The sequence below is a fragment of the Zootermopsis nevadensis genome, unplaced genomic scaffold (assembly GCF_977971745.1).
Source record: "Zootermopsis nevadensis isolate Lab colony 2312 unplaced genomic scaffold, Znev_1.0 Znev_ptg000001l, whole genome shotgun sequence".
NCBI classification, from domain to species: Eukaryota; Metazoa; Arthropoda; class Insecta; order Blattodea; family Termopsidae; genus Zootermopsis; species Zootermopsis nevadensis.
Window position 1 is genome coordinate 16,773,471 of NW_028259133.1, and position 13,438 is coordinate 16,786,908.

Below are 13,438 nucleotides of genomic sequence, written 5' to 3' on the forward strand. Positions count from 1 at the left end.
GCGTCGTGGCTAGCTCTTGTGAAAACGGTAATGCAATTTTTGGGTTCCATAAAGGTAGGGAATTTCTGGATTAGCTGAACGTACTATTAGATTTTGCAGGATTCTACTTGATGGACTGGGAGTTAATTAGTTCATTATAGTACGAAATAGTGTCATGTCTGTATGTAAATGAACTCCTTTAGTGCATTGGAAGATGACGTGCATATTTTATGTTTACAAGTGAACTATCTCGAGAGTGCGTGACGGGTTTTAGAAACATTTATTAATGTTGCCACTGTTTCATTGTTTACACATTATCACCTGTGAAGAAAGTACTTAATCGCTTACAATTTAATGGTGAAATAAAACTCACACATGTAAGCAGAAATTTCAATATATCTACAGAAAAATTATCTTGAAATTCGCTGAGCTGGCACTGGATATTCAAAAGCTACTTAATTTTCTCGTATTCAGGTGTTCTGGATTCAAGTTTAACTGAACAATCGTATCAAGATCTTCGAATAATTCTTTGTTTTTAGTTTATTTTTCAGATTTAAATTTGAAAAATGAAATACGAAAACCAAGTTTTTATTGTACATCACAATGTAAACAGAGCACACAATAAGTTTTAAATTTTCTACATAAAATAAAATGTATTCCAGGAATTTTAAAGCAAACGTCATCTTTTTAGGTGGCCTGAGGACTACTTATAGACAGAAAATGTACAAATACACTCCACGCAATTTTTATGTTTCCTGGAAACGAAGTCCCCAAACAGGGGGCCTCAACACTGATGAATTCTATTCCCGTTCAGTGGCAAACTGAAAATTAATTTACATTAAATTTACATATGCTTTAGAAGTTCATCTTATGTGTGTTACTCACACACAGAAATTATTTTTCGGGAGATGTTTGTGGAAAAGAAGTGCGCCTTATATTCTGTCAAATAGATGAATGTAATAAACTTGTCAGCAGCCCGATTCGTCTGGGTATGATCCTCGAACTGTCAGGGCTTTTGACTTTCACTTTGACTTTGACTTTCACTTGTCTTGTCTGTCCGTGTTATAGGTTCATTGTGACGAAAATTCCCAGGATACTTAGGGCTCTACATAGCCTACAGTGTAGGTCACTGGAAATAAATAATGAGTAGTGATACAAAATGAATTTTCCCATATTGCGATATTGACTACTCTTCTTTTTCTCTGTTATTAATAATCTTCCAATTAAATCATCCTACATAATGCGCAGAATGATCGTAACCTTTGTGACATGACGTATGATCCTAATAATAGCATGATTACAATTGAATTTACGCGTGCAGTTATGTCATCTTAAAGAACGAAAATATTCAATTTGGACAATTTTCAGAGATCTTATTAATAACTAATTCTACAGAACAGAGGAGATTTTTTTCATTTGATGTCGCATTGTATTTTGTTCGTAATAGAATATCATTAATAGAGTTGATATTTATTCTCTTTTTTAATTATTTTTCTATATTATCATATTATTCGACATTTTCGATTATCTGACCGTCTTTCAGTCCCATTTAGGGAGTAAAATCTAGGCTCTGCTTAATGCATTACCCCAGTATCTGCCAGTCAGCACTGAGGCAAACAAAAGGACCTGCTGAATAATTATATTGTGTGTCTATAATTGAGTCCGGGATCTCCGAAATACCGTGTAGGAATGCTAACCATTCGAATGTCAGGCTTATTTAATTAAAACTCTTTTTTGTTTTAGACATAATACGTAGTTTGATTTTACATTCATTTATCACTAAGATTTTATAGAATTGGTTATGTAATGTCTGAGTTGTGGGTCATTTAGTCAGACCGCGTCTCAAATCGCAGTCGTCTGTTTCAAGATAAAAGGAAAGTCAAAGACTGCGTTGCCTATGATTGGAAGGCGCAGGTCACAGCTGATGCTATACGCCGAATGTATTAGCATAGGCGTCGTTTTGCATTGCTTACTTCGCAAATACTGTTCTTTTTTTTTGGGGGGGGGGGCAGTGTTTCTCGACATTTATGGTGATGTGGACCCCCTTCCCAAAATTATGTCATAAATTCTGATTAAAGTGAATATGGACTAACTAAAATGTAGATCGGAGGGGAATTTTTTTTTGTCCTGTTTCTGGTTCCGTGTGAAAGTAAATGATGTGGTGAGAAAAGGCTTTAAAGAAATAAATGTAGAATCAATTCAAATCGAGAGTCCCTTTAGCACAACTTGTAGACCACTGGCTAAGAGTCGCTGGTCTTGGTGTGTTTCGGATGCCTCCAGAAATTACGAAGCCAGTGGAATGTTGAATTCAATGCGCGGACCAACATAAAAATCAACGTAGAAACCACAATAATCTTTCGCGAAATGCTGTCCTCAGTAATATTAACATGGTGGCCGTGCGTACTTCCGAAGTAGGAGAAGTTAGTATCTTGACTATGTCTCGAAAGTTTCTTTCTTGTCGCAAAACATAGAAAAAGCTCTTAGTGATCGAGCAAAATATGTAGTTCCATTTACCTCCCGACTTGATGGTAACACTTTCATTAAATTTTGGCATTTGAACTTTCTTTTGAGGTAGTACATATGTATGTATTTACGGATATAAATTAATTTTTATTTTAACTTATAGGTCAGAGGTGCCAAATATAATTCACATTGAATTTTGGTGTCGAAAATCAGACACGGAATTACATAAGTGAAACGTTTAATTAAAAATTCCTGCCATATTTACTATCAGGAAGGATATAAGGACTTGTGCAATTATATTCTGTATCCTCAGTTGAGAACACGTAAAGTAGGCTGTAGGGTAGAAAACTTACTGAAAGGGAAACATGATAGGTTTGTCGAGGAAGGTTTTATTCTGGTATGTTGCACCGTGTGGTATTGTGAGGTAGAATTCTACCGACGTTTTAGAGGTCGTTGCTGCCTTCATCGTCAGGGAGATGATGATGGAATAATCAAGGCCTTTAAAAATCGGTGAACTTCTGTTAGAATATACAGCGCAAAGAGGCTATAATTTGGTGTTGAATTATGCACAGTAAGCTATAGTTCCTTATACAGGTCTTTATCGCAGTTCTTTATTAAACTTGCACATTTTATGACAGGTATTAGCCAGATTTAAACAATACATATTTCTCAGTTGCTTGTGTACGGAAAGGAAAAGTTTTACTTCCATTTTAGACCTAGCTCGCGAGTCAGTTTAAAAGCTTTCGCGCCATCTGTGAATGAGCAGGCGAATGCCGTCTTGACGTTGAAAGCGTTATCAAGAGACGGCCGGATTATGTACTCTGTTTGCAGACGCCACCGCTGTTAGGGTCGCAAAAGAGACCCTCTCCACACGGACAGACATCAAGGTACACGTTGGTTACAGTGTACTTCAGCTTCCCATCAGATCCATATACAGTGGAATTGGAAGCTTCCTGATGTGGCCGACAAATGCCGTTTTCCTGTGGCGCTGTTTGACATGATGGTTCGGAACCGCTGTATCTTCCTGCCATCAAAAGATTTATTGCATTAATTATAATTATCATGTGTACTCGCACATGGACTTTTCACAAACACGAACATTACAAAATTAGCATATTATTGATTATTTAGACTTTAAAAGAGAGGAAGTGCGGGTGGAGCGTTCGTGTTAACAGCGTTAGCCCGGCTAACAATTTGGAACGTGGCGTTAATGGGAAGATAATATTAAAATGAACCTCAGAGGATAAAGTTAGACGAAGTGGACTGGATTCTTCTGGTTAGGTTAGGGACCAGTGGCGGTCCGTTGTAAGCAGGATAATGAACCTTCCGCGTCCATAAAAGGCGGCGAATTTCTTGACTAGCTGAGCGTAGTGTTTATTTCTCAACGGAGTCTTACCCATGGAATTATTTAACTAGTTACTTAGTTAGTTAGTTAGTTTGTCATTTTTCATCAGCAGGGTTCAACTGCTCCGTGACCTACGACCATTGTACCTAACCTCTACTGCTGCTGGTATCTAACCCGTTCTTTCAGTACAACCATTCTTTAGTGCGATAAACTTTACTGTCTTTGTCCGCTGAAAATCCTAGTACTGCGTTTTCGCTGAGTCTCGTTCTGATCAAAGAAATCAGGAAGAAGTAACGTAAACTTGAGGTCCTTAATGGCGCTAAAGATGTAAGATTTGAGGTTTTCACAGCGGTGAGTATGAAGATTTCTGTCTTCTGGGTTGTTGCGCTGTGCAGTCTGGTCGATGTTTACCAACGTTTCAGAGGTCGTACTGCCTCCGTCATCAGGGCGATAAGTCAGTTTTTCCGAGAGACGGTTTTGTGAGACATTGTGTTCGGTCAGAGGACATTACGGGGTTCACTCACCCAGCAAACAGCATCTGTTCGGCCCACATTCAGAGCTGTTCCTACACGCTGCAGGTGGGGCCTCAGCAGACGCCCTAGAAGGCAACACGACGGCGCACAGCGCTGCCAGAAGAAGAACCATCATCTGTCGCATCTGGAAGTCAGTCAATTAATATACAACTGAGAAAATCTTTGCCTTGTGACAGCACAAATAAAGTCATATAGAACACATAAGTTGCTCGCCTTCACACTCTGTTTATCGAAGATCCGTTTTGATATTAACCTCCCATCTATGCCTAAAGTTCCCACATAAACTTGTTTCTAAACTTTAGCATTTTTCTCATTTCCCCGAAGTGTGCTATATATCCCGACCACTTCATTCAAATTTACTTAATCACTCTAAAAATATTATGCGACTAGTGCAAATTATGAAGTTATTCGTTACGCAATTTTTATCGTTCTCCCCTTACCCCTCTTACGTCCTTAAACAAGTGGCATATATACGAGATAAAATTATAGTTTAGTTAGAATAAATAACAACAAAGCACAACCGGTATATAATTTTGAAGCTGTAACACACGTGTTTAATTTATACAAAGCTAGTTTTATTATTACCCAATATGAAACGCATTCAAAGGCCAAACAAGTTTAAGAGAAGTTTAATGAATAAACAGAATAATTTAATTGTCAGTACTAATACTGTTAAAACGTTCATCAGGAGGCAACATAACCTGATAAGACTTCGTATGCTCAAATAACAAATCACTCTAGAGTGATTTGGAAAGATTATTAAATATGCTGTAAAGTTGCTTATTCAAGGACGAAATAATATTCAGAGGCTGAGTTGCCGAATACGTCTGAGGAAACCACGGGGTAAACGTCAAACGAGGATCTGTAGCTCCGTAACACAAGTTGCACTTTCTTGGTTTGTCCTTTTAGTCCTCCCAGTGAAGACAGACTTTCTCTGCTCGTCCAGTACCTACCTTGGGCTGACGACGCACGATCCAGACTGCACTGTTCATCTCACTGACACTCCACGTCTTTTTAAAACACTTCCACATGGGGGACAGCCAAGGTCTTCGTCTTATTATGTCATCGGCGAATATTGTTCAGTGTTGAGGTCTGTTGACGGTGTTCTCTACGAGATGAAGAAGGACACAACTTACATTTCTGAAGAGATTTGACCTGCTTCTCTCATTCGGTTTTTTTACTTTCTAATGCCTACCGAGTGAATTGTAATGTTAATAAAGACGTTTGTATGTGCGTCTGTGTATCCTCGAAATATGTTTTGAACTCAATGGCAAACTTTTTATAAATCTGAATATAGAAGCTTAATCGAATATCATGAAATTAAAATCGATCGACTTAAAACCCAGTAGCATGAACAGTAACATTATATTAACCATGTAAATGTTTTATCCATTAAATATGCAGTTTAAAAAGTTGAAGATGGCTGTCTTCTGTGTTACCAGAGAACATTGCGCTACAACCCAGAAGACAGCCGTCTTCATATTCGCCGCCGTGAGAACCTCAAATCTCACAATTTATAAAGTTATTCCCACAATTTCATGTCTATCTCAGATGGGCGAAAACTCAGGACAACTTTAGAAACGTCTAAATACGAATGGCGGATTATGTCTTATAGAACAGGAATACTCAACCTTTCTCGTTAAAGGCCCACACTGCCAAACTTTCGTGAGTGATGTTCTAATTAAAAAGGCCTTTTATTTGGTTATTTTACGACGATGTATGAAGAGCGAAAATTATGTAGCGTCGATAGAAGATGAAACAGAAAATAACCAATTACCTTTTGGGAAAAGAGGAATTACTTCTGTAGAGGAAGCTGGAATACCCTTTATCGTAATTGTTATGAGTATAATAAGTATTATCCAGAACATGGAAGAAAAATAATTAATTAGGATTATAAGATTTGAAAGACAGAGAAAATGTCTATATTGGTTTTCTAGTTAGTGAGATGGCGTATGGACTTGTGGGTAGATACCAATAAAATAATTATAATATAATTATAAAACTGTGATAGATTATGTATAATCAGTAGAGGGCACAAGAAGTAGAGAAAATAAAAGAAAACTAAATACATTTTTAACTTTGGTTTATAAGAATTTGCATAGCCTTAAGCACATTCACATAGTTGACATAGTTTGTGCAGTACATTCATATAACTTAGTGTGTCTAGCCCACGTGTTCCTTTGGTGTTTGATGACGTCTGTGCTGGGTTCATAAATATTTTGTCGTTATTTCCGCCTCTCTTGATCATACTCACGAGTGACATATCCCGTTGTTAACAAATGAAAATCTTGTTTTTATGTGATTACTAATTACATTAGTAAATACGTAGAATATTCTGAACTGTCACTGTTAGTATACGAAAGTCAGTCAACAGACACTTGAAGACAAACGTATTCATTAACACACTGACTCATGGACAATACAACTTCAGAACCGTGCAGTTTATTTAAGAGTTTCAGGAATTGTTAAAGCCAGAAGATTTATCACTGCCATTCGATCATTTCCAGTTCATATTCTCACATAAGACTTCCTTAAGATTCCCCTTTATATGACTGTTCGTCAGCCATTGGGAAGTTGAAAAGTTTTAAATTTCCAGGTATTGATCAAATTCAAGCAGAATTAATTAAAGTGGGTGGCAAGGGTTGCATATGAAGATCCATAAGCTTATACTGTTAATTTGGAATAAGGAAGAGATGCCACAACTATGGAAGGAATCCATAATTATTCCTATTCATAAGAAGGGGGACAAGACTGAGTGTGGTAATTACCGAGGAATTTCTCTGCTATCAACCTCATACAAAATTCTATCAAACATTCTTTTGACAAGATTAACCCCATATGCGAATGCAATTATTGGGGATCATCAGTGTGGGTTCAGACGAAACAGATCAATAATTGATCAGATTTTTTGCATTCATCAGATACCAGAAAAAAAACTGGGAGTTCAGTGGGACCGTATATCAATTATTTATAGATTTCAAAAAAGCCTATGACTCTGTGAAGAGAGAAGTTCTATATAATATTTTTATTGAATTTGATATACCAAATAAGCTAGTGAGTCTAATAAAAATGTACTTAAATGAAACCTGTAGTAATATTCGTATAGGTAAATATTTATCTGTTTCATTTTACATCAAGAACGGTCTAAAACAAGGGGATGCTTTGTCTCCCTTGCTCTTTAACTTTGCGCTAGAATACGCCATCAGGAAAGTCCAAGATAAGCAGAAGGGTTTGCAATTGAATAGGACACAGTTATTGGCATATGCTGATGATGTTAATTTATTAAGTGACGACATACATACAATAAAGAGGAACACAGAACTTTTACTAGAGGCTAGAAGTAAATTCAGAAGAAAACTAAGTACATGTTAGTATCTCTTCAGCAGACAGGAGGGCAGGATTATCGTAGGGTGGCTAATAAATCCTTTGAAAGTGTTACAAAATTCAAATATTTGGGAACAACAATAACAAATCAAAATGATATTCATGAGGAAGTTAGGAGGATACTAAATTCCGGAAATGCTTGCTACTTCTCAGTTTAAAACATTTTGTCTTCCCGTCTGATTTCTAAGAACCTGAAAATTAAAGTATACAAAACAATAATTCTGCCTGTTGTTTTGTATGGGTGCGAAACATGGTCTCTCACTCAGAGGGCGGAACATAGATTGCAGGTGTTTGAGAACAGGGTGTTGAGGAGGATATTTGGGCCTAGGAGAGAAGACGATGGGGTCTGGAGAAAACTGCATAATGACTTGCTTTCAGATAGCTTAAACTTGCATCGTTCCTCCGAGTGAGAGATAGTTTCCTTCATTCGATCAGTAAATTTAACGACGTTTTCTGTCATCATCTGTTCATATGAATCAACAGTATTAGCCTGGTAATATATATCAGACGAGCAATCACAATATGTTAGATATCACCTAATTCAGATCTTTAAGCAAAGTTACGTAGAAAGTAAATTTAGTAATACCGAATCTACCAACTGACCTCTTTGTATTATTGATTGTTCATATACTGAATGTTTATCACAGCAGTAAGAAAAGCCAAAGCTAATTTAACCTAACCTAACCCAACCCAACCCAGACATTATTAGCAACCGTTTCTAATTTTAGCGATCCAGGGTTTTCGCTTTTGACAGTTGATAGGCGTTCACCTGGACCCCGTTCTAATTCCTCTTTCCGCATAATCCTTCCCGGCACTCGAGTCCTGGTGCACACGGGCATATGATATCATAAACATTGGTGGCTTTGTACCAGAATGAGCCGTCGGGCTTTGTTCCGTTGGTGTTGAAGGGTTTGTTATTCGAGCGGCAGTGGTCTCCCTCTTGGCGCAGGTTGTTGCACGTCGGAGTGGGGAACTGCATACCGCCTGCACAGAGGACATGAAATAGGCGGGTCATTCATTGACTGCCGAGTATAAAACCACACGAACAGCTAGCCAAGACTTTCTCCCTGCCTTTATGGCACCGAAAGCTTTATTATTGTGTTATCCATTCAAGCCCGAAACATTTCGTAACATGTGCTGTTTTTTTTTTCGGTGAGGAGCTTTTAGCCCCCCCCCCCCCCCCCCCCCCCCCCGGGCCAAATCTAAAGCTGGGAGACCATCCCTGGTTGGCTGTTCGCGCGACTGCCCGTCTCCGATAACGGGCCGCGCTGTAGACAATTGTTATGCTTATAATTAATAAACGAGGTTCAATCATTCAGCTTCGTACGTTCTAGTCTTCACGGAAAGCTGTATCGTTTGTATGCACGTTCTAGCAGAACATTAGAGTAATTCCAAAATCTGCGTCTGGTTCACTCTACGACATTTAAGGAGCATACAATTAGCAGTCAGCCTTTTGTGTTTAGGAACTGAATAATTCAAGAAAAAGAGAGTCGGACAGTGAACTCCTCGGGGAACTACTGTCTGCTAAGTGGGAAACTAACTAGCCAAATTCCTCTTGTCATCAATTTTGAGTGACAGACACTGTGACGAATTAATTCTTGGGAATTAAACCTAAAGAATGAATACTTTTGACAGCATACGTCCTCCAGTCGACCCATTCTTCAACAGATTCAACTAAGTTCAGTCAATAAAGCTTAAGGGCCTGTTTTAATGGCTTCTCCACTAATGTTCTGCATGCGGTTTTAATGCAACAAAACAAGAAGAAAGTAGCTGCCAGACACGAAGTCTCTTGTTACATAAGTTCTCCAATTAAGTAATTCGAAGATGACTGTCTTCTGGGATGTTGCAGCGTGTAGTCTGTAGTTTTCAGAGGTTCTTACTATCTCAAGGGTGATCGCCTTGATGGTCCAAAACGTCAGTAAATTTCTACCTCACTGCATGGTGTGACATCCCAGAACACAGCCGCCTCGAAGACCTGATGTTTCCCAATAATTTCTCTGAATTTTCTTCGCTTAGAACTAGCCTTGAGGCAGAATTCCTAGACTGTAAATTTTTGTTAATACATTCTTAAAAATGCCCAGGAACTCTTTCCTGATAAGGGCGTAGTCGTACCCAGTGTGCAGCATGCAGATGGCCCACAGTCTGAACTGTCGTAGCACATGGTTGCAGTAGTTCTCGTGGCGCACAGGGTCACCATTACGATACAAGCCACTGCGAACTTCATCTGAAAGAGTAATAAAGATAAATGTTATATATCGGAGCTTGAGGAATCACGCAGAGGGACAGACTTAAATAAGTTCTGCATTGTTGGGATTTTGCCATCGCCTTGAATTTCTATAACAGCAAAAGACTGTGCATAACATAAATAATTGAAACGTGTTCTAACACGCCCTTGTTAGAAACGTTAAAAATATTAAAAAAAATAAAATGTGTGCGATTTAGAGCATAGTATTTAGTCGAACGTAATTTTTCAGAAGCTGAGGAATTAAATGAAAATATACGAGGGTCGCTCATTAAGTAATGCCCCACATTTTTTTCCTCAGAACATATTTATTCAAGATGGCTCAAATTTAGTGACAATATAAATCAATGTTTCCTTTACACATACTATTTTTCCACATAGTCCCCATCAACTTGTACGGTTTTACGCCAGCGTGGAACAAGTGCATGCATGCCTTGCCGGTACCAGCTCTTGTCCTGTGCACGTAGCCATGTCCTCACTGCTTGAATCACGCTCTCGTCATCTTCAAATCTTGTTCCGCGGATAGCATCTTTAAGTGGCCCAAAGAGATGGAAGTCGGAGGGTGCCAGATCTGGACTGTAGGGTGGATGGGGTAGCACCGTCCAACCCAATTTGGTGATTTCTTCCCGGGTTCTCAGACTTGTGTGAGGGCGTGCATTGTCGTGCAGGAGCAAAATTTCTGCTGGATGCTTGTGAGGCCGAACTCGTCGAAAACGCTTCTTGAGGGTTTTCAGGGTCCTGATGTACGCGTCTGAATTGATGGTCGCACCTCTTGGCATCACATCCACAAGAATGACCCCATCACTGTCCCAAAAGACAGTCATCATGACTTTTCCGGCGGAGGGAGTTGTCTTGAATTTCTTCTTTCTCGGTTATTGAGGATGATGCCACTCCATTGACTGCCTTTTTGTCTCTGGCTCAAAGTGGTGTATCCAGGTTTCGTCACCTGTAATGATCCGGGACAGAAAGACCTCTCCCTCAGCATCAAAACGCTTCCAACAATTCAGAAGAAATCGTTTTCCTTTGAATCCTGTGGTCTGCTGTGAGACTTCGTGGAACCCATCTTGCGCACACCTTCGAATATGCAAGAGCCCGGATAATTGCAATCACACTTCCATTGCTGACTGAAAGCTGTTGGGCCAATTGTCGAGTTGTGATGCGCCGATCCTCACGAATAATGGCATCCGCGCGGTTCAACATGTCTGGAGTGGTGGCTGTGGCAGGACGCCCAGAGCGCGGCAGATCACGGAGCTCGGTTTCTTCACTTCCTGAAGCTTTAACTCTCTTAGCCCAGCGACCAACGGTGCTCCTATCGACTGCACAGCTTCCATACACAGCACACAAACGTTTATGAATGTTCACCACCGTTTCTTTTTCAGCAACAAGGAATTCAATTACAGCTCGTTGCTTGTAACGAGAGTCGTTCACAGACGCCATTTTAACAGTTCACTACAGCTCCGCTATCGGTTGGAATCATTTGAAACTCCGTACACGAACGCGGGAAACATCAAATCTCAAGCATGTAAAAGTACACTTTTCTATATTCATTATTGGCTGAGAAAAAAAATGTGGGGCATTACTTAATGAGCGACCCTCGTACATATTTGTGTTCCTCCTGCAGCACAATTATTATTATTATTATTATTATTATAACCGAATGTGATGTTTCTTTCTTTGAGGAATGAAACAGAAGTTTGTGGGTTTTAGGGCTCAGTATTTAACTGAATGTAATAAACGCATTTAAAATCTTGAACTTTCTAATCTATTTTCACAGTTAGGGTTCCAAGCTGGATCTGTGTTTAAGTAACGTATGGAGGGCTGGTGGTTAAGCTTGGAAACAGATTTAGGTGAGCTTCAAGCTCAGACCGCTGTGTCTCATCTAACTTTCCTCAATGTCTATGACAACTGTTTGCAGTAATAAGCTTAAATGACTCGTGGAAAGACTGGTGAAGTTTATATTCTAATCTTTCCTGATAGTATCTCATCTGGTAAATAAATTTAACAACAGCAGGTCGATATTGGTAACGTTCGACTCCTGACTTAAATTGGTAAGGTTAATTGTTCTAATCCAGTCACTGTTACCGACTGTTTTACTCAGTACCAAGCGAATAATTCGATAGTACCTTCGTATAGGCCACGGGTACCTCTTTTCGAGTCTGCAACAACTCACAGTTCCTGTAATTCGATGTTGTATCATCTGCATGTGATAACATGTCTTCACATAACCCAAACTCGATCACTGCTGAAGGACGGACACTCACCTTGTGTAGAGATCTGCTGTAGAACAGTTGCGTTGTTTCAATGTTAGGGATACTCCAGCTACTGCTGTTTATAAGCGCATCAAGTTGAGTTGTGTGTCAAGGACGCATTTCATTGTGAACTTCATGAGGGTTGACCTCTAAGTCACTGTGGGGTATTGGTTGTATGGCCTCTCTCGTTCAGTTTAAGTTCGTGCAATAGTGACTTTTCGCGCTACTTGAAAATTCAGGGCGTCGTTCAATTTTTACCGTCCAGAGATCGAACTCTGAGACCTGTAAAATGCATCTTGTACGAAAATTCTGTGGGTAATGCCTACAAATTGGCAATAATTTCTACTTCATGTCCTGAGTTTAGTCATTCTTTCCATATTACAATGTAACAAGTATCATGTTTGAAAATAAGCTACATTTTCTCCGAGATTAGCCATGTGCCGAGTTACATATGAAGCCTTCAACTTTAGGCCGATTATGATAATGTGATGGTTGATCAGGGCTGTCAGAACATCATTATGCGGTGATAAATGAGGTTGGAACAATGATGGAACGACAAATTGCAGTGGAAATGCAAGAAGCCTTGGCTTCAATGTCATTGGTCGGCCATGAATCTTATTTAAAATCACCACGGGTTTTTATCCGGGCCTCTGCTTTAGGAAGTCGGGATTCAGACGCCTGAGCACGGCCCGAACGTAAACACATCGGCGATGTGCCTAGGGATATCTCGTGCCAGGTCTGGAGAAGGCCGAATTCCCGTGTGGCGGGGTGCTTTGTTATTCGCCAGGGGCAAAGTTGCTTCACATTTTCGCTTCAGTGTACTGGAATGGGGAAGAGGCAAATTTGATTCCGTCTTATTTACAGAAAAATAATTGGATAGCATCGTTGAAATGAAGAGGTGTTTATAAATTACATGTCGTGAGGACTGAGTAAAACCACAAAAACATCGGTAAGTATTGGCAGTCTCGTTGTCTGGGTTCGAATTGGGGATCTATCAATTACAGTACAGGAATGCCAACCACAACACCAAACATTTGTAAGGGGATTGAACTGGCACTTGATGCAGTTCAAAGACGGACTTTTGTGGTGACGGATATAAATTTTCATGTTCTTTAATATCAGGGTGGTCTCCTGCTTCGTAATGAAAGGTCTTGGATTCAAATTTCGGCTCGAAGATCGGCTGTCCTGAGGACTTCCGTGATTTTCTTTAGTCCCAGGCAGATGCCGCCTTGGTACCTTAAGT

The 13,438-nt window shown here is 39.5% G+C and overlaps 3 protein-coding genes across 4 annotated transcripts in view; 1 reads left to right on the forward strand and 2 right to left on the reverse strand.

The window, feature by feature from the left end:
• LOC110833157 (vascular endothelial growth factor receptor 1) overlaps positions 1-13,438 on the forward strand; it is a 59,751-nt gene that overhangs the window by 8,105 nt on the left and 38,208 nt on the right. The gene's annotated exons all lie outside the window — the stretch shown is intronic.
• LOC110833166 (uncharacterized) lies at positions 3,020-5,385 on the reverse strand. The gene is made up of 3 exons (XM_022070875.2): positions 5,274-5,385; positions 4,312-4,444; positions 3,020-3,466 (listed from the first exon to the last, which is right to left on the reverse strand). The coding sequence occupies exons 1-3, from the start codon at positions 5,349-5,351 to the stop codon at positions 3,255-3,257; spliced, it is 423 nt and encodes a 140-aa protein (XP_021926567.1). The 5' UTR covers positions 5,352-5,385; the 3' UTR covers positions 3,020-3,254.
• LOC147875222 (astakine-like) lies at positions 7,573-12,315 on the reverse strand. The gene is made up of 3 exons (XM_087347904.1): positions 12,208-12,315; positions 9,817-9,928; positions 7,573-8,688 (listed from the first exon to the last, which is right to left on the reverse strand). The coding sequence occupies exons 2-3, from the start codon at positions 9,926-9,928 to the stop codon at positions 8,486-8,488; spliced, it is 315 nt and encodes a 104-aa protein (XP_087204030.1). The 5' UTR covers positions 12,208-12,315; the 3' UTR covers positions 7,573-8,485.